Source organism: Chelmon rostratus, chromosome 1 (genome assembly GCF_017976325.1).
Source record: "Chelmon rostratus isolate fCheRos1 chromosome 1, fCheRos1.pri, whole genome shotgun sequence".
Lineage (NCBI taxonomy): Eukaryota > Metazoa > Chordata > Actinopteri > Chaetodontiformes > Chaetodontidae > Chelmon > Chelmon rostratus.
In genome coordinates this window covers 24,078,729-24,099,280 of record NC_055658.1, presented here as the reverse complement: position 1 = coordinate 24,099,280, position 20,552 = coordinate 24,078,729, and the positions used below count along the sequence as shown (strand labels likewise).

At 41.0% G+C, this 20,552-nt stretch overlaps 2 protein-coding genes across 2 annotated transcripts in view; both read left to right on the top strand.

The window, feature by feature from the left end:
- Positions 1–1,179, top strand: part of LOC121608766 (transmembrane protein 266-like) — a 34,977-nt gene extending 33,798 nt beyond the window's left edge. The window contains exons 10-11 of the mRNA XM_041940113.1: positions 174–236; positions 539–1,179. Coding sequence (XP_041796047.1) covers positions 174–236; positions 539–1,179 — 704 coding nt within the window. The remainder of the gene's footprint in view (positions 1–173; positions 237–538) is intronic.
- Positions 1,180–15,989: 14,810 nt separating this feature from the next.
- On the top strand, positions 15,990–20,250 carry LOC121610079 (insulin gene enhancer protein isl-2a). The gene is made up of 6 exons (XM_041942005.1): positions 15,990–16,047; positions 16,476–16,665; positions 17,043–17,305; positions 18,638–18,921; positions 19,581–19,748; positions 20,134–20,250. Exons 1-6 carry the CDS (start codon positions 15,990–15,992, stop codon positions 20,248–20,250), a joined length of 1,080 nt encoding a protein of 359 aa, XP_041797939.1.
- The last annotated feature ends 302 nt before the right edge of the window (positions 20,251–20,552 follow it).

The window sequence follows — 20,552 nt, the reverse complement described above, 5'->3', positions numbered from 1 at the left end:
GACAGGGAATGCATTACATTCACACACTGATGCAGCCAGAGGTTTATTAAGAGTGGATAATATTTAGATTCATGGTATAGAGAATTACATGAATACAGTTACTGCAACACTACAGCCACAATAGCAACACATTTAGATTTTTCTTTTTCACAAATTATTTGTTTTGAACTCAGATCCAGTGGTACGTGATGACATGAACAACTACATCAGCCAATACTACAGTGAAGCAAGCAGTGGTAAGTGACTATGGACACTGACTTCATTATATGCTCCTCTGTGGATATGTCAATAAAACTAAGTAAAGCAGCTACTCGAAACTCTTTTTGGAGAGCTGGAAATCTTATGTATTTAACTGTGAACTCAAAACTTAACCGAACCTTAACGGGTCAAAGGAAATCTGTGGAGTAAATATCTCAGACTTTCCCACAGACAGCAGCATAAGTCATCAACAGATTTCAGAAGTTTGCGTAAAGCAATTTGTGTACTTTGTTTTATCTGTGTTGACCGACGTTCTTTAATTTATTCAATGTCTTTGAAGATCCTGGAGCTTCTGGCTTAAGTGCCCGGATCATCACCACTGCAGCCATCGATGTTCACCTCCCCACCAATCCAAACCCCATCCAGTCCAACCCGATGCTTGCTATGGAGCGGGTGTGCACCGCCGTAAGCGACGCCTCAACCAGCATATCGCGGTCTAGCGGCAGCCTAACGGCCCGCCCGCACAGCCTGAGCAGCCACACCCCGGGTTCATCTATGACAGACTGCAGCAGCAGCACGGCTCAGGACCTGAGTCTGAGCTACAGCTCCCATCGCTGCTGCCCTCCTTCCTTCTCAGGCCAGGACCCCTGCAGGGACCCCAGCATGATGGTGCAGGAGCTTCTCTCCTCCCTCTCTGAGGACTCCTGTCTTGCTCAAAAGGGCCTGGCAGTGGACCCTGTCAACCTTAAACTTCCCAGCCCTACTGGCTCAGAAAAGGCCAGCCCTGAGCTGGACAACAGAATTAACATCTTCAACCGCAGGAACCAAGAGGAGAGGCGAGGCCGGGGACGGGGTTGCGTGCTGTTGCAGACCAAGCCCCTGATCCACCTGCAGGGCAGCACCGCTGAGCCGTCCCTGGACGAGAAGTATCGGCTCCTGGGACCAACTGACACACCTCTGGGGCACATGCCTGATACATAAGCTGCATTTACACAGAAACAGAAGTCTTTTCTCTTTTTACTGCCACGTTGTTTGGCATTTATCTGACCTCTTGTGGCAGGTCAAACCTAATGAGAGGCACCACATAAGATTCAAAAATGGGATTTTTCTGTCGCTGTGTAAATCCAATGTTAGCCAATCGAGAGCAAGCTTGAGCCTTAGCTTCCAGCTCCTTAACTGGTCGTGTTCAGAAGTCAATAGTAGAAACGACAACATGAACTCTTAGGCCCGTTGCCATACAGTCCAATCTCCCGTGTTCCTCCCTGATGGATTTTTTTGAGATCTGAAATGCCCTGATATAGCACAACAAAGTTTCTAACATCCCAGAGAGGGGGAGTCTAATGTGTTCTTGGACACATTTCTTATCAGGAATTCTCACTTTGAATAGGTCCTAAATGCACTGAACTTTACATGAATTAAAACCAGCAAGGGGCCATTCAAGCCTATACTGAACAAAAACTTCAATTCTGAACAGTGTCGCAAACCAAGACACTGTTCTCTGTTCTTGGAATTTCAAGCAGTCAACAGGAGTGTTTTCTAGTACATTTCTCGTATTATTTTGTTTCTTTTAATTTGTACGATCAGCTCGAAACATCAGTCATGCTGTTCTTTGTTTAAACAGCCACAGGGTACATAAGACTGGCTCGACTCCACAAACAGCCAATTTTCTTTTTTTTGTCCCTTTGCCTTTTTGTCACCTGTTTGTTTGATTTGAAGCCATGGAGCAACGTCAAAAGTGATCGAATACCATTTTTGTTTTACTTGTTGAAAAAACATTAGTAGGGTATACTTGTGTGGATGGAGTGAAAAGGTAAGTGACGGGATTCTTCACATGAAACTAGACGGGAGTGCTCGTAGCATGAACCTTTAAAAGATATGTGCCCTAAATGGCAAGCAAATTCTTTGCACTTTAATGTTTACAGACACTTTTGTAAACTTGATATGGAGGAAGTTATTGCCAAATGCAGGTGTTGTCATTTGAATGAAAATAGCAAAAATAAAAGTTAGTATTTCCTTACCTGCTTTCACTTTACTGACTCCTGTTAACACACGTTAGATGATTTAAAGCTGCAGCAGGATAAAACATTGTTAATGGGCAAGCAGTCGTATAGTTTTTAAAGCATTCCTCTCACAGGCTCATTGTTACATACTGCAATTAACAGCACTATTTCATTAGCATAATCTCCTTATGTGCATATGATTTTGAAAAATCTGAATTATTTAAGGTTATTAACATTGGAAGACCTGTCACAACAACTGCTAATTGGTCAAGTCATTGGAAGTGTGTTGTGAGAAGAATCAACCCCCCTAATTACTCTCTTCATATCATTAATTCAGAAGATAAACTGCTGTACCATTTTGTTGCTTGTCAGATGTTTACAAGTATCCAGAGATTGTTTTAATTGTTAATAACTATTACAGCTGCAATTAAGCACATGTGTTTTAAGTTTGCAGAACTGGATGAGGACTATAACAGCCTTATTTGACACAGTCCATATGGGGGACTATTTGAAGACTGCTGTACTATTCAGACGATTATTATCAGTATTACTTTAGCAGAATTCTGTCTGTAGCCCCAAAACAGAGGACTCATCCCTCAGAGTGATTGTGTAGCTTAATTCCAAAAAAATGACTGTACATGATGTGCAAATAGTCCCTTTTCTGCTAGAGATGTTTCTATTTCATTTGAGAGTGTAGTGGGTGCATTTCACTGATGAGGCATAAGACAACCTCTTCTCTCATTTATGGTTACGGGAGCCAGGACTGTGCTCGGCTGAGGCCAACATAAGTGACGAGGGATAGAGGAGATGTTTCAAATACGAAAGTCAGATACACAAAAATTATAGAAAAATATTTTTTCATGCAGAAAGGAAGCAGAATATGGAAGCCGTAAGAAAAACACTTCAAACATACAATATATACAATTTGAAAATATTGCAGTTTGCATATTCCAATTTAAAAGTCCTTTCTTATCTGCTGTTGTGTTTGCTTCATATTTACGATCCTTGCGATCCTTAACACGACCGTGGCAAAAATGGCTTACGTGGGTGATGTCTGGGAACATTATGGCTCCACTGTCTCAGTGTCCTACTGTACTATCAGAAGAGATAAAAGAAAATGTAAAAGCAAATGCAAACATTTGGTTACACACAATCATGCTATTAAACATTTTAAATAATGACTGAAAATGTCAGAAATGTATGACAACAATAATGCTCTTATTTTGAATGCAACAGAGTAATTTGAATAAATGTGAAGCAGGAGGGAGGTTTACTTTCCACTAACAGAAAGCCATTGTTTAATGGTTGCTTCTTCTAAGCTGGAGTCGTCAATGGAACAGCCTAAAAACAGTCTATTTTAAATTAAACAAAACGTAAAACCTATGAGTTCCTCTGAATAAAGTCTATCCAAACAGTGTAGAGACATGTTTACTGTTTCAGGCTTTCCATTTTACTTTAAAACCATCATGAGGTAAATGTAGAGCTGTTGGGAAACAACAGCGAATAAATAACATGTTATTGATGGTCCTTGAAATTAAATCAATAAAATTATCCTTGTCAAAAAAAAAAAACACTTTTTTTTTTACTGTCTTCAGCAGACAATTGTGTCACGTAAGTTTTTGTTTTTTTTAAACAGCCAACATGTAAGTTGAGAACCTAGATCTGCAACAGTCTAGCTATTACTCGACCCATCACATCAATCTAGTTTACAAAAACAACAATGCCTATCGCATGCCATGGAACAAGTAAATAAGTAATGATCTGCTTGGCTCTCGACGCACACAAAGGAATCCTCTTGACTATGGGTGCCAAAGCCTGGCTCAGCCTCTATCTGTCACAGCTGTCTGGTATTAATGTCTCAAGTGGAGGTGCTGTGCCTCTAATCTGAGCCCCGTCCAGCTCAACCAGCCATGTAAAAGAGATAACTCACATGGTTCAACTCCAGCTCCACCCTGGGCAGTGATGAAGCTGAACTGTTTGTATGTGATAAGATCTAAATTTCACTAATAACAGCAGACAAAAGGTGATGCCAAACGTCCTTCCTTTACGACGAAAAGACAAATGAAAGGTGAGCCTAAATGATTCATATGAACCCAATTTGTCAATACGTATCAGCCTGAGTTAGGTGTTCAATTTTGACAGGCCGGGACACTGAGCGGACCTTCAGGAGACATGCTAAGGAGTAAATTGCTTTTGGGACCTCTCTGACAAACCAAGAGGTACAGTCCCTGTCATACTCGCAGGAAGCTAAGTGAATTAACAGTGACCATTAGACACTTAATAATTAAAATGTTTTAATAATGACACAGAGGGAGTCACTTTAACTGCATTAACATTACATGATCATTGTTTTCATTCTCATTAACAGAGGGGAACATGGACCGGTGATACATTAATGTTCTTTTGAGGCTTAAAGCCATGTGGGATCGACAGTAACCGGGCGCGATCCCAAAGCGATGAGACGACCACGCCGTACTGTAGAAGGAACATGGAGGCCCCCCAGATGAGATGAAAATCTTATCCCTTCGGCCTCCAAGATAATATTTACACCAACCGACTCTTAGGTACAGTTAACAGATTCCTTCCTTCCTTCCAATATATAAATGTTCAATTCTGCAGGTATGAAAACTTCTATAAAATCTTTCAATGCCATTAAAAAAATTGATTATTTTAACTCAGTGAGCACATCCATTCACTGAGGCTCGGAGCTAAATGTTTAAAGGCTTTGTTTAAATAAAGTTTCAATTCACAAAATTCAAAAGCAAATCCAACTTTCTGTTGACGAATCATTCATGAAAAAAGCACAGACGTCCCTGTATGGTGGGTCATGTTTGGATGATGTGTTCAGGATTATGTGAGTATGAGTCTTTTCTGTCAGGGCTGCGCAGCTCAAAAAGACAGCAGCACTTAAATTTTAAATGCCACAATGAATTAAATATGCTGGATTTTTATTATTTTACAAGCTGTGACTTATTGTGTTTTAAGCCGATATACCCATAGGTACACAGGTTACCGCTCATTTACAACAGAATCCAATGGAGGCATATTTTGTTGTGTTTTTGTTGCTATTTTGAAAACTTGAAGCCCTTCATTTCAGCAAATGACATAACTTCTGATTAAGTAGGTAGAGTAGGTCATCCACCAATCAGAGGGTTGGTGGTTCGATCTCTGGCTCCTCGAGTCTGCATGTCAAAGTGTCCTTGGCCAAAATACTGAACCCCAAAACTGGTCCTGATGGCTGTGCCATTGGTGTGTGTGTGAATGGGTGAATGTGGCATGTGTTGAAAAGCACTGTGAGCGGTCGGTAGAATAAAAAAGCATGATATAAATGCAGTCCATTTACCATTTCTTATTCTGAGTGGTATCTCAAATGTACTGGCTATGTCACCCTGCATGTTCCACTGTGATGAAAGAATAGGGAGCACGGTACGGAGTCATGTCACCTGAGTCCGTGCACTGAGTTTTAATGTCACCTTGATTTAGACCTCCGAGAAGCTGCTGTTAAGAGTTTGGTCGAGACTGAGCCTGTTTAAAATTCTCCTTGCATGTCCTCAGTGGATTCTTCATGAAGCTGTTTCCAGTAGAGCGCGCATACCCATAATCTCTACAGTGAATTTAAAGCGGCTAAAATCAATTTTCTTAACATAACAACAGAGCACATGACTAAATGTAGATGAAAGGGTTGTCTTTTAACGATAAACTTGCAGAGAATTATCACTGGACTTATGGAGCTTTATGGTGTCTTTCAGCTTATTATTTTGATTTTCGAAAAATACTTTTTCTTTTTCTTTTTTTTTTTTTTGCATCTAGGCATATCGATGAAAAATTGTGTGCATTAATGTGTGGCAATACCGCCCACCCTGACTGTCATAGAGTATTGTGCACACAACCTAAGGAGTTGGTGGAGATCAAAACAGAGCTAAAAGTGAGTGAATATTGGACTAACGTTCATTAAGTGGCCAGAAACATAACTCCAAATGAAGACGTATGTTCTGTATCTTCTGGATTTTTAAATAAATGACTGTTTGCTAACAATTTTAATAACTTAGCATATGTCAGTGTCCACAGTTATTGCAGGCTTGCAGGTCTTGTTAGCTGACTGCAACTGAAACATACTGAAAATATTGCACCCAAGTCAATTGTCAGTTACGTCATACGTCATACAAACGTATTACGTCTCACATAACAGTCTGGTATTGTAATAGAAACTGAACTACTGGAATATCTAGTATGATCTTAGCATTAAAAAGAACTGATATTAATGTACAGCATTTGATGTTTTGTCCAGAGTCACACCTAAGTGATTTTGTTTATGAACACTGTTTCTTTTCAAGTGCGTGGAAGAGATTTTGAACGCTGCCCTATGGCACCGAACAGCTGGGTATATGTTAAAAAAGGGTCAATCTCATTGAGAACAAATACATGTGGGGAGTATGGCTGCATTACTTCTGCTGTCTGACAGATTCAGAACACGTCTCACACAGGACCCTCTTCCAAGAGGCTCTGAAGCAGGAGAAAAATACAAATAAATTATACATCATTCTTTAAAAAGCTTCTCAGGTTCGCGTTTTGAAACATATTTCTTAAGTGCACAGGATCCAGAGGTTCGCTTGGTGGAAGAAATCCACTCAGGAGACTGTTGTCATGGCTACAGAAGTTGTTTTTTTTTTGCATTTACATAAAAATATGGTTTTCTTCTGGTACTCTCCGCTCTGATGCTTGTTGTGCTACTTGGGCTAAAAGTGGGTCAACAACAGAAAAAAAGAAGAGAACTGGAAACAAGACCCAATGAGTGACCAAGCTCAATCACTTCAGTCGCCTTGACATATAATATCAATTATTAAATCAGTTTTTAGTAAATGCAAATCACATTTTTAACATGCTAATACATGGAACACTAACCAACTACCAACAGAGAGAAACACAGATATAAATTGTTGAGTCTGATTTGTGCAACGAAAAGTTTGTTGCCTTTTTCCATGTTTCTCCAAAGGAGAAGAGAAAAGAAAGCAAATAATTTCTCTTGTTGCTCCTGCATATGTTAGCAGCAATCGCAAGATGTGTGCGAGTTAGTCACGTGATGAACACGAAGACACAACTCAGATAGTCCTCCGGGAGACAGGACGCTACATCACTCTGTGCCCCAAAGAACTGAATAAAATAATGTACACAACGTCGAAATTAATTCAGCAATCCGACGTGTATCGTCACGCATGACTTGATACATGAAGCGTAAATTAGCAAACGTTTGAGTAAAAAGCCCAACTCTTCAGGGAAATGGCTGCCACAGATTCAACATTTTTCTAAGTCCTATTGAAGCCACACAGATAATATTCAGTGCAACAAATGCACAAACATCCGGACCAAACATTTACAGTAACTTACATAGTTTTAAGAGATTGAAGGGAAGAAGTTACACACCTATAAACTCATCTTTATTCCAAATGTGAACAAATAATCTGTTTTCCCAAATCTCTGACTGACAGGGGCTGTTTATTGTTCCAAACACACACTTTTTGAATTAAATATGAATTCTGAGCTTGGTCTTGTGAAATGTTCATAGTGAAATACGCTGCATGGATATTTATGAAATAATATACAAAATACAGTGTAGCTAGACTATAAAACAACATTTACTGCAACAACTGCAATGCAGAGCTCCTGCATTTTACAAACAGACATGTAGAAATATCAACAGAGCAGAATTCCAAGAGCAATACTAACAGCATCAATATTTTAATTTAGCCATTTAATAATCACAAAATATATGTAAATCTAATCCTTGTCCATAACTGTTCCACAAAGTGGCTGTTCAAATCACGTCTTTGTGATTTTTGTAGTTTTCTTCAAACATAATCTCAATATGCCCTAAAATTATTGATAGCCTTCAAGTTGCCCGCTAGTTTGCAGCACAGCTCACCAGATATTCTCTGGCCACCGGGACAGACACTGACATCAGCCATCCTGGATCCGTTAGCCTTCAACTTAGTCCGACTGGGTAGCCTCGGCTAAATCACAATCACTGTCCCGGCCAGAGCTCAGGGTGTCTGCCAGCGCGTGCTGGACCCCTGCAACATTTCCATCTGGCGTCTGGGGAGTCGCACATCAATTGCTCTCAGCTAAATGCACTCACATATGAATATTTCAGTACAATTTAATGTTTCAGCTACAGCCCCAAAGGAGCAGAGCATCAATTTGTGAACACAGTTCTCCTGGAGTTAAAAGCCAGGCCGGATAATACAGTATGAAAGGGGCTGTCAATCTAGAGGGCCCTTTTTTTTCACTTGAGAGACAGAAAAGAAAGAAAGAAAGAAAGAAAAGCACGCCCCCTCTGCCTTCACAATCCAGCTGCGTTCAAACAGCAAGTTTCCTCAGGAAAGTGGCCGACTGAGGCAGCAGCAGGGAGCTTTTGGTTCAGCAGAGTCACCAGTCGATTTGCCAAGCTCGGTCAGTTTTCCCAGAGCTCTGGTAGTCTGCCATTTGGTCTCCACATGTTCACACACACACACACACACACACAGCTGGTGGAAGGTGCAGGTCAGGGAGCCGTGCACCTGCTGTCCTGTTAATAAAATACCCCAAAGTGATGCTGAAACCTCTTCTTTCACACAGCAAAGCTTCCCTCAGGTGTGAGAACATGAGTGCTTTACAAAACACGCAGATTGTGACACAGCTGAAGTCATCAGCTGGTCAGTACGCAGAACACCGTGGAGCACACGGCCAAAGGATGAAGCTCGGACTGCTGTGCAGCTCACAGTGTGGTTGTGTTGCTTAGTCGTCTAATGATTGTTTTCATTACTGATTAACCTGCTGATTATTTCCCCAATTAATGAAATAACTGTCAAGAAAAGCTGAGAAAATAGTGAAAAGTCACAATTTCAAGGAGCCAAAAGTAACATATTCAAATGGCTTGTTTGTTGATGACCAAAAATCCAAATCCTCACATTTGAGAAGCTGGGAGGAGAGAATGCTTGGCTCATTTGATTGACAGTTCAATTCATTTTCTATTCATCTATGAACTGACAAAACAGACAAAAATATTAGGTGTTTTTCTTCAAACCATGCTGTTCTATTTGAAACAGTTCAATTAAAAACTATAGTAAACTGTGAATAGAACTCAATGACTGACAAACACAGTGATAAAACTGGATTGTGCATATTTTTTAGTGCTTTTTCAGTTTAGTTTCAGTGGACAAAATTCTTCACAGGCCAACTGTTTGTGTGCGTTCAGGCGCGTCACACAGCAGGTGATAGCATTGTTTTGACTGGTCCAAACAGAGATGCTTCTTTCCTCATTTAAGTGACACAGTCGCTTGTTAAAGCTGCTGATAAGCAACAAGACTGCCGCGCTGCGCCGACGAGAGCAGCTGATAAGAAAATACAAGACGTGCATTTGTAAAATAAAACAGGCGGCTGACAGTTACACTAATAAGGTAATAATGGCACAGGTTCTTCAGCCCAACAATGCAGAACTGCCCCGAGGCACCAATCAAAAATTAATACTAATTATCATGTGAATACTGCATTAACTCTGAAGAATTATGAATTATAAATCTGCAACATGGTTCCCCTCTCAGAATGGCCTCGCCTGCATGATGATGTGATTTTTTTTTCCCCTCTCTGAGTCCTTTTTTGACGACCTGTCACAAAGTAAATAACTGTGCATGCAGACATACCATCACTGTTGTGACACACACAAAAAAAAACATCTACCGTGAGGTATAACATAATTACGTCTTAAAAGTAATACTTGAACTTTTTGTCATTAAGGTCATTACAAAATCATTTGAAGAGATATGTTTACACATTTTTAATATCTTACAGCCTGAGTGCTGATATTAATTTCACTTTTGGCTGACTCTGGACATAAAGTGGACTCAAAGCACTTAAACTCACTATTGGTTCTGCTAAATCATTTAGAGCTTTAAACCAGCCATCAACTACATTTCATGTGGCCCAAGCGTCTCTGAGAGTAAGCAAACATGTCCAAATTAACTTATTTAAATGTGTTCAAATTAAAGTCACTAAACAATATTACACACTGGCGTCTGAAACAGTCATAGTCTCGCTGGTTTTAAATGGTGTACCAAGAATAATCAAAACAAAATATGCCAGATGATGACTGTATGATGAAGAATACTGCACCAGGGATCTTTTTTCTTCATTTTATAGGGAATATTAGTACTAATATTCATAGATCTTCTCTGTGTCTTCACCACTTTGATTCAGCTGTGATGCAGCGTATTTTATATGTATTTGTTGCCATTTAGCAATCTCTAACTTTGAATTAAATCTTTAAAGACATGCTCTACAAAAGGTTAACATCAACATCGATATTAATCATGAAGTATATCATTGTCACCAAAAAAATTAAAAAATTCAAACTACAATAATTATGGATCTTTTGCTGAGAGACAAACAAACAAAGCATGTATGTGATTAATGAGTTACAGGAGCGCCAGTCTCTTAGGTGTGACCTGCGTGTCATTGGAGACGCAGCTCAGAAGCCCTCACTGCATTGAGCTGGTGATATAATAAACCTGCCTCTCTCGCTCACTCTCTCTCTCCTACACACAACAAAACACTTGCAGCATTAAGTTAATCAGCCAGCTCACACGGCAGCGTGAAGCTGTAACTCCTCTTCAGGCGAAAAATTACGGGTCAGCAGAGGCGAGGTTCGAGTTTTGACTCCCACTGAGACCACATGTACTAATCTGCATGCACAAGTGCTGTTGCTGCTTCAGCTACAAATACATATCTGCATGTTTTCTTAACATCAATATGCCATGACAGGCTATAAATGAACAGATTAACCTCTGCAGTGGACATAAATCTCAGTCTGCTGCTTATGTTCTCCAAGCATGGCCTCAAAAAGGGTTTAAAACAATGATATAATGGACAAGATGACAACAGCTGAAATGGGTTGTTAACTCAAGATTGGAAAGAAACATGAAGTTTCTGCTGATTTCCACCTGCCATGAACCATATGCAGCCAATCCAATGGAGCATGCTTTCTATGTTAAAATTGATGAGCACAGGTGTGTTGCTCTTCGTTTAGATTCTGCATGTGCTTTAGAGGGTCGGAAACTGTAACTACATCAAATACATGCAGTACATGCACTGCTGTGTACTGTGGCTTTTGATATCATTTGAGAAAAAGGTTCTTTAATTAAAATCAAGTCTATCTTTTAGGTATGAAAACTACGTATGAAAAGCTGATCACCATGATCATTAGCAGGTACATATCCAGCCTTGGGATGACTGTGACTGGATTTTTTTGTGAAAAAACAAAAAAAAAAACAAAAAACAAAGACGTTCCAACAGACATAAATGAATTGGCACAGTGTCAGCTGAATCAAACCAGGGGAGTTCGAAGGAATCGGCGTAGTAAATTACTTATATGTCTGACAATAAAGGCACAGTGCCATAGAACCCTAAAACATTCAAGAGACAACGAGTCACTGTGAAAAGTTCGGTAGTGCAGACCAGCAAAGGCCCCCCCGGATTCCAAACAAGAACATTTCGCTCTTGCCAAAGTTTAAGTGGATGATTTCAGTCACACATATATATTTCATGAGGTTAATGGGCCCCATCAAATTGTGATTAGAGATTCTTCAGGGAGGCTTTTATGCTGGAGTGACAGCTAGGACGGCTGGGCTTGATCTGACAGTCATTAACAGGTCACAAACAATAAGGCTGCGTGTGATATTTCTCCTCACTGTGTGTGCACGAAACACTTGAAAACTTAACCCTTAACCTGCAGCTTTGCCAAACAGTGAGTGCGCATAATAATTTAGTCTAGATTCAGTATTTTACTCTTCTGCAAAGGTTGCACATTGTGCAAAATGTTATATGCAATGCAGCATGCATATATAAGCCACAGCATCATGACCAACGGTTTCACACTCACATGCATGCTTCTACAGAATGAATCAGGCTGGTCTATGCTCTGTTATTATGATGAGTTATCATAATATTGGGTTCTAGCTTAGACAGGGAGCCAGAAAGAACCTTGGATGGATAAAGTGGGATCAGCTCTTTCATGTGTCCTCTTTATGTTTTCATTGTTTACGCCACTTACTGCATTTATGACAACAAGAGGCTTAGCAGCACACACAGTCCTGACAAAGGTGCCTTGGGATTTGACCCCAGTGATGTTTGAAATAGTAGCCACATCCAGCTTAGCGGACGCTCTGGGGAGGAGATTCTGTAAAGGGAACCACAACATGTTAAGGCTTACAAAGCTCCTGAGTGACAGTGACTGAGACTATAAAAGTTAAAGTAATGGTTATAATGAGCTCTCTTAGGACAGGGTGAAAAGGTCATGTAAAAGCATAAAAAAAAGGTAATGCTCATCCTGGTTTTAAAAATAACTGCAACAAATTTCAAAGCCACTGTTGGCTTGAATCTGATACTACTCTGAAAAACACCAGTTTAAAGTGACTGATGCCAGTGAGTCAGGCACATTGAATTAACCACATACTGCACCTTGTTCTAATATGAAGCAGAGTAAAGCCTGGCCTAGAAATAAAGATCAATATGAGCTGTAATAAAATACCTAAGATTTAGTTTAATGCATCCTAATTCAATTGAAATACCATTATATCTACAAGATGACGGTATTATTGAACAATCACAGATTACAGAGTGAGGTCACTTATTAAAAAGAAAAAAAAACCTTTTAGATGCATTAGAACAATGAGATATAATTGCTGAAGTTGCAAAATCCAATATGCATAATATTTCATTTTTTTTATTTTATGCATGCTCAAACATGGAGTCTGGATTGACTAAATTTGAGTTTGAGCAGATGAGTTTCAGCAGCCAACAACTTCCACAGGTTTCATTTGTAAAGTCACGATATATACAGCGAACTTTTCAATATTTGGAACTGTATTCTGAAATACAGTGATTTTATGGTACTGATAACGGGAAAGATTCTAACTGATAAGCCCCAAAGTTTAGAGTCAGGACTAAGGTTAACAGTGACAACATTCTCACTTCAAGAAATCAAAGGTCTTCATCACTGTGATACGGAAAGCTATCACCAGTTTTTCAGGCCTGAGAAACAGTGAATTCATGACATGTACATAATGAGTGAGAGATCATTTTCTTCATCTAAATAAACCTTTTCCTCCTGACAGGTGCACAGATTCCATGCGACAGAGGCACGTGACACCGCACTCCTCCTCCCAACCCTGCCGGCAGCAGTGATGGCAGTCAGTGTGATAGTGGTCGGTTTGTTGCTGCTGTGCCCTGCAACAACCAGAGTGCTCCGGAGGACATGAATACAAAGGACAAAGTAAGAATTCCTTCTACTGCAATACTGTGGTGTCACCTGGGCAGTTTGGCATGATCAGCCACCAACCTGCACTGAGGTCACTGGCCACGCTACTTCTATAGTTTAATAGAGTGACAATAAACCCAGCTGTGTCAGAGGCCGAAAGCATTTTCTACAGCACATCTAACGGCAGGAATACTAAAGTGCACACGGTGACCCAGTCACAACATGAAAATACAGTCGACAGGTAGGTAAGCAGCTGGTTTAGCTGAAGCCAAATCTTTAACATTAGTCTGTGAATCTTACTAAGTTAAGACATTTTCCTAAAATTAACTGAGAAGTTAATTAACAACAGTTTAGTTTTTAACATTTCTACCTGGCACCAGTAGCTAAATAATGTGTAGACAAGTGATCTGCAGTACTGTCCTGATTGATATTGATAATCAAATGAATTTCTGCTGTCTGCAGGTTGGGAAATCAATCAAAATATAATCCAATCATGCTGTGCTTTTTTTGTTTGGCAGAAATTCAACAATTCACTGTTAATCGGTTAAATACTTGAAAATACTTTTTTTTAAAAGCAATACATTCACCATCGTTTGCACGGCAACTCACCTGTAAGACATCACTGAGGCAAAAGCCAATCACGCGTTTCCTGATCTCACCTTCTGAACTGAGTAACATTACCTTCTTCTCGCAGCACAATAACATTAACAGGCACAACCATGACTGCATTGCATGCAGTCGCCTCTTCTGTCACACTGATGTGTATCTGAAAGTTCACCAGGTCAGCTCATGGGAAACTCAAGGCGTCACGAGCAGCCCGGAACCAACCAAACCACTGTTTTAATCTGGTTTGTGGCTTTCAAAATAAATAAATAAAAACGTTTTGTAGTTCCTCTGTCTGTTAGCATAGTAAAAGCACATTGTGTAACCTGTGGTGGCAAGAGAGGGAATGAGAGATGGGACATCCTTGAGGTGGAAGCCAACATCAGAACAGGAAAACCTCGACAGAGCTCCTGCAGCAATGATTGAAATGACTGAGAGGACGTGTAAAGAGGGAAGAGCCTGTGTTTGGTTTCATTAACTCTACAGGATGAGGGAAGATACAGGAGGAAAGCAGTGTTTGAGACAGCAAACATTGGCATTGTGCAGCTGTCTCTGTGCTGTTTGCTCCTGTCTACACCCTCAACATTCAAATACACTGACCCAGTCAGTGGAGATTCATCAAAATCAACTAAATCATAGTTGTAAATCTACTTTGAGAAACCACGTTTGATCTGCATGTATGGTACGTTTGCACATATACAGTATGTATATTTATAGCTGCATTGTTTTTCATAACAATGTCTTTTTTATATGCTGATTGCAGAATTCCTTGAAGACTTACATTTAACATATCAAACTAGATCTGTTATCCAGATCCCTTGTCTCTTTTAGTAACTCAGGTTTACCTAGTGTACACCTGCGGAGAAACACTGATATTTCATTTACCATATAGAGTTTTTATGCTCACATGTAGACTGACAGATAGACTGATAAACCGAATTAAAGCCCAATCTGATGTACGATCAGCAACTCAAAGAACAAACCCTGTCTCGCACATGTAGTTCTGGTTTTCCTCCAATAGATGGCCTTGTTCTCGAGTAGATGAGCAACCCGGACGGAGCAGACTCGTCAGCTGTCCTCAGATCCTGCTCAATTTATGTCCGAAGAATTTCTCCTTCTGGTTTATTGTCAATGGTTTTTGGTCAAAGGATAGCAATGGGACTGTTTGGGAATCATCATGACGATGATGTTTGACCAAGATACGGTGAGGAAATTGAAATAGGTGTGAAAATCCAGGAGAAAATGTCCTGTTTTACCTGTGTCAGACCTCTGTGTCTGCACAGTTTCACAGTCTGTACATGTTATAATATGGACCAAATGATACCATGAGAGTATATCTCCTGTCAGTGAGTTACTGCTTCATTGTGCGACCAAGAAATTTAACCTTTAGATTAGTTTAACTGAACAACTTTGACGGTGGTCTAAATATTTTTAGATGCAGAAGTTTTGCCATATTTTTAGTATCCCGATGATGGTGAGGATGATCACCATGATGAAGCGCATGCCCCTCTTACAGCCGGATCGAAATTGATCGATGATGTTAGCGTTAAAACATTTTTCCCCCTCGCCTTCAGCCTTTGTTTGGTGAAACAAAAAAATATGAACATCTGCATTCTCAGGCTTTTCTCATACACTGGATTTATTTGGTGCTTTTTTTTTTTTTTTTACAGGTTGAGGGAGAGGTGCAGTAGCGCGATTGGAGAAGTCCGGTGTTGACGTCATGACGTCAGAACAGCAGCGTGTGGGACCCTGACGCCTGCTCGCCCGCCGCCGCCGCCTCCCCCCCTCCCGCCCCCCTCTCCACGTCCGGAGAGACACACGTTATCAGGGAGGCAGCCGAGGGGCCAGTCATCTCCTCACATCTTTTCTGCATCTACCACAATCCCCTCTATCCTTCCTGTATGGTGGATATTATTTTCAGCTCTTCTTTCTTGGGTGATATGGGGGATCATTCCAAAAGTAAGTAAGCGAGCCCGCCTGGTCCAGGTTCTAGTGGCAGATTTTGTTTTCGTCGCAGTGGCACTATGGAGCTCCATGATATAGTCAGCAGCGCAGCGATTGCTAAAGTTATTTTCTTCATAAAGCAATATTGTGTAGTGTTACTTCCTCGGCTGTGCATCTTGGAGGCGCTTTGTAGAGATGAAATAATTCAGTGTTTTTCTTTACGAATAGTAGCAAAAGTCTTCATTTGGTACATAACATCAAGACGTATCCAGTCTGCAAAAGAAAAAGAAAAAAAAACAGGAGTTCAATGCAAAATTGAGACATTCAGGCTGGACTTTGGATTAAAGAAAAATAATTAATGCTGCGGTTGTTCGGGATAGTGGCTTTATTTGGTTGCATTTCTCAGTCAGTCAGTCGGTTACATTGCTGTGGGCTCTTTGCAGAGAAGCCAGGATTCGCGATGTGTGTAGGATGTGGAAGTCAGATCCATGACCAGTACATACTGAGAGTCTCTCCCGACCTGGAGTGGCATGCAGCCTGCCTGAAGTGTGCAGAGTGCAGCCAGTACCTGGATGAGACCTGCACTTGTTTCGTCCGGGACGGCAAAACCTATTGCAAAAGAGATTATGTGAGGTAGGAGTTTGGAAATATTTCCCGCATAAACTGAATCTTCTTTCATAGCTTTAAATGAAAAAAAAAGCATATTTGAATGCAATAAGAAATGATATTATAAAGAGGTTAAACATAATAAAAAAAAACAGATTTGGACATAAAAGAAAAGTGCACAAAAAGCAGAATAGCAGAAGTTGAATGCGCAGTTTGATATAGCTTTACAAAAAGAGAAAGAATACACACTACACTGTTGTGTTATTCATTCAAATAAAAAATAGCATAAGAATATTTAGAGGCTAAAACTCTGAGTAACAGCTAAAAGTTTTCTTCGTTGTAATTTTCTACATTTCTTCCTTGGCTTTTCATTCTCTGACAATTTTTTCCCTCCAACCTTTCAGGCTGTTTGGAATAAAATGCGCAAAATGCAACCTGGGATTCAGCAGCAGCGATTTGGTGATGAGAGCCCGGGATAACGTGTATCACATCGAGTGTTTTCGGTGCTCGGTGTGCAGCAGGCAGCTGCTGCCGGGAGACGAGTTCTCCCTGCGGGAAGACGAGCTGCTGTGCCGGGCGGACCACAGCCTGCTGCTGGAGAGGAGCTCCGCAGGAAGCCCCATCAGCCCCGGACACATCCACTCCAACAGACCGCTGCACCTGACAGGTCCGATTACTTCTCCATTGTTATTATTATTATCATTTTTATTATTGTTATTATTAGTATATAGTTTCTAGAATTTACTTTAGACAATGGGATGGTTTATAATAAGGACATAATTAAATTGGCATTAATAAAAGTCAAACTAAATGAAAGGCCATACCGTCTAAAATAAAAGAAATTCTCCTATTTCGCAAAAAGGCTAATTAAACACACAAAACATGACCGTTTGTGGAAAAAAAAATCTATTTTTTTTAGCAGATTAGAAAAACAAAGTAAGAAAAGAGAAGATTGTCAATGGAGTTTTTTTTTTCTTTTTTTGTCCATTTACATCTAGATTATTTGTTGTGTGGTTGTCTGGTTTAGTGTGTGTGTGTGTGTGTGTGTGTGTGTGCGTGCGTGCGTGCGTGCGTGTGTGTGTAGTGTGGATGTTGCAACCTTTCTTTAGGTAACTTCATAATTGATCTCATTAGCGTTAACCTGCTCTGTTGCCATTATCTGAATAATCTGGTATTTGAGTCGCAACAGTGTAGGTGCTTGTGTGTGTGCGTGTGTGTGTGTGCGTGTGTGTGTGAGTGTGTGTGTATGTGCAGAGCTGTCATGCTGAGGGCGCCTGCCAACAGAGAGAGAACAAAGCAAATGTGTGAATAATGTTCACCAACTTCCTGCTTGAAGAGCTCAATTGTAAAGAAGTTATGCGTTCAGCGCAGCGCCCCGCAGGCCTGCAGCGGTGCGCCATTTCATATTTCACCTGCGTTTCTTTTTTTATTTTTGTTTTAGTCCAACTGAGTTTAGAGTATAGATTTGATGAAGACTGTAGCCGAAGTAATACGACACGACTGAGGCTTATTTTAGGCGGACAAAAGACAACAATGCGAGACGTGACTGGTTAAATTGCAAACGCAGCCTTAAAAACATTTAATGATAAGTTTAGTGTGTCGAAGTTTACGCAAATCACGTTCTTTGATTTTATAGGAAAGAATTTCGTTGTTATTTCTGGAAAAGAAATAACTCAAAATCATTTTTTTGCCTCTAAAGGCAAAAAACAAAACGAGCTTCTCCAAAAATGTTGGCATCATTTTCCCTGTTGTTGTAGCTGTTATTTGCTTGAGCCATGATTTAATATGTTTGACATTAATCTCATAAAAAACCATGTCAGACTGATAAATATTATCAGGCATCAAACAAAACAATCCAAGAGACATAAAAAGGCAAATCAGCGCAGATTGAGATTAATGGGCGGCAAAGGATAACAGAATCAACATTTGAAGGGCTTCCTGAGGCCTTTGCACTCCGCGTGGCGGTTTCTGACCAATTTTCCTCCCCTGGACCCTGCAGACCCGGTGGCGGTGCGGCAGGCCCCGCATCGGAACCACGTCCACAAGCAGTCGGAGAAGACGACGCGGGTCCGGACGGTGCTGAACGAGAAGCAGCTCCACACGTTGCGGACCTGCTACAACGCCAACCCGAGGCCGGACGCGCTGATGAAGGAGCAGCTGGTGGAGATGACCGGCCTGAGCCCCAGGGTGATCCGGGTCTGGTTCCAGAACAAGCGCTGCAAAGACAAGAAGAAGTCGATCCTCATGAAGCAGCTCCAGCAGCAGCAGCACAGTGATAAGACTGTAAGCATCTTCGTAAGTTTGACCACTTGATTACTATCAACGATTTTTTTTATTTTTTCTTTGATTTGCATGTCATTTAAAATCAAGAGCAGGAGAGACTGACATGTATATTAAACACTCACACGGAAGCCATATTTCTCTTTAAGTCTTAGTGATGTTTCAATGAAGCGATCATGATCTTTTAGTTTAGTGGCTGTTTGCCTTTTGCTGGTGATCCTCACCTTTCTGTGAGTGAATCATGACCAGCCCACACTTGGACTCTTTCCCAAAGTTAAGTTTTTACTTAACTTACGCTAAGACACAATACAACTCGGCTCCAGTGTTACTCTGTATTCAAACTTTAGGTCAATGAATAATGAATCAACCCCTTTGGCTTCAGTTGCTTGACCTGAAAGATAAAATCAACCTCTGCGAACAGGCTTGGTCTGCATCTCTGCAGCATCTCTTCCTCTGAGACCACCGTTCAATCGTTGCTCCACCCTAAGAGGGAACTTTTTGGAAAAAAAGGCAATCACCATTATTCCTCATGTAACAAAAAAGTACTTTGAAAACATGTGCACGTGAGGATATATTAACCAGTTTTTTGGTGACGGATGCTGTCTTGCAGGACACATGATGCTCATGCTGTGTTTGTAAAATATTGAAAATTATTTCGCCAGAACCTGCAGGGCCTCACTGGGACGCCTCTCGTGGCTGGGAGTCCTATCCGACATGAGAGCACTGTGCAGGGGAACCCAGTGGAGGTTCAGACCTACCAGCCTCCATGGAAAGCCCTGAGTGAGTTCGCCCTGCAGAGCGACCTGGACCAGCCGGCCTTCCAACAACTGGTGTGTGTGTTAAGGACAGACTGAGTTAGATCTGCACAGACACTGGCATGCATGCACTACAGACTGTAACCTGATCTATCTATCTATCTATCTATCTATCTATCTATCTATCTATCTATCTATCTATCTATCTATCTATCTATCTATCTATCTATCTATCTATCTATCTATCTATAGTGCATATTGTGCAAACACCAACATTGCTATCATATTTTTGTGCACACACAATGATTTGAATTTTGTTGCATGTGAATAGGACATGTACCACACACACACACACACACACACACACACACACACACACACTGAGAGACCACATGCATACACCAAACTGCACGATCCTGAATATTTCGCATATTCTGACACATGCTGTCTGTCCGCCCAGGTGTCTTTCTCTGAGTCGGGCTCTCTCGGGAACTCCTCGGGCAGCGACGTGACTTCTTTGTCCTCCCAGTTACCGGACACCCCCAACAGTATGGTACCCAGCCCGGTGGAGACGTGAAACGGGGCCCCTAAAACCTGTCGCCCCGACCCTCACCTCCTGCAAGGACAGTTGCAGCATGATCCCGGTCCCCCCCACCCCACCCCACCCCTCCCTGCATGTGACCAGCTCATCACATCGCCCGAACTACAGAGAGGAGAGTGATTTTTTTCCCCCCCTGACATGATGGAACGAAGAAAGCACCGAGTGACTCCGAGTATTTTTTATTTGATTTGATTTTTTTGTGGAGCTTTCATTGACAATAAGCAGAACAACTGATGCATGACTTGATACGGAGAAGGCAGATGTACAGAAGACCTCCC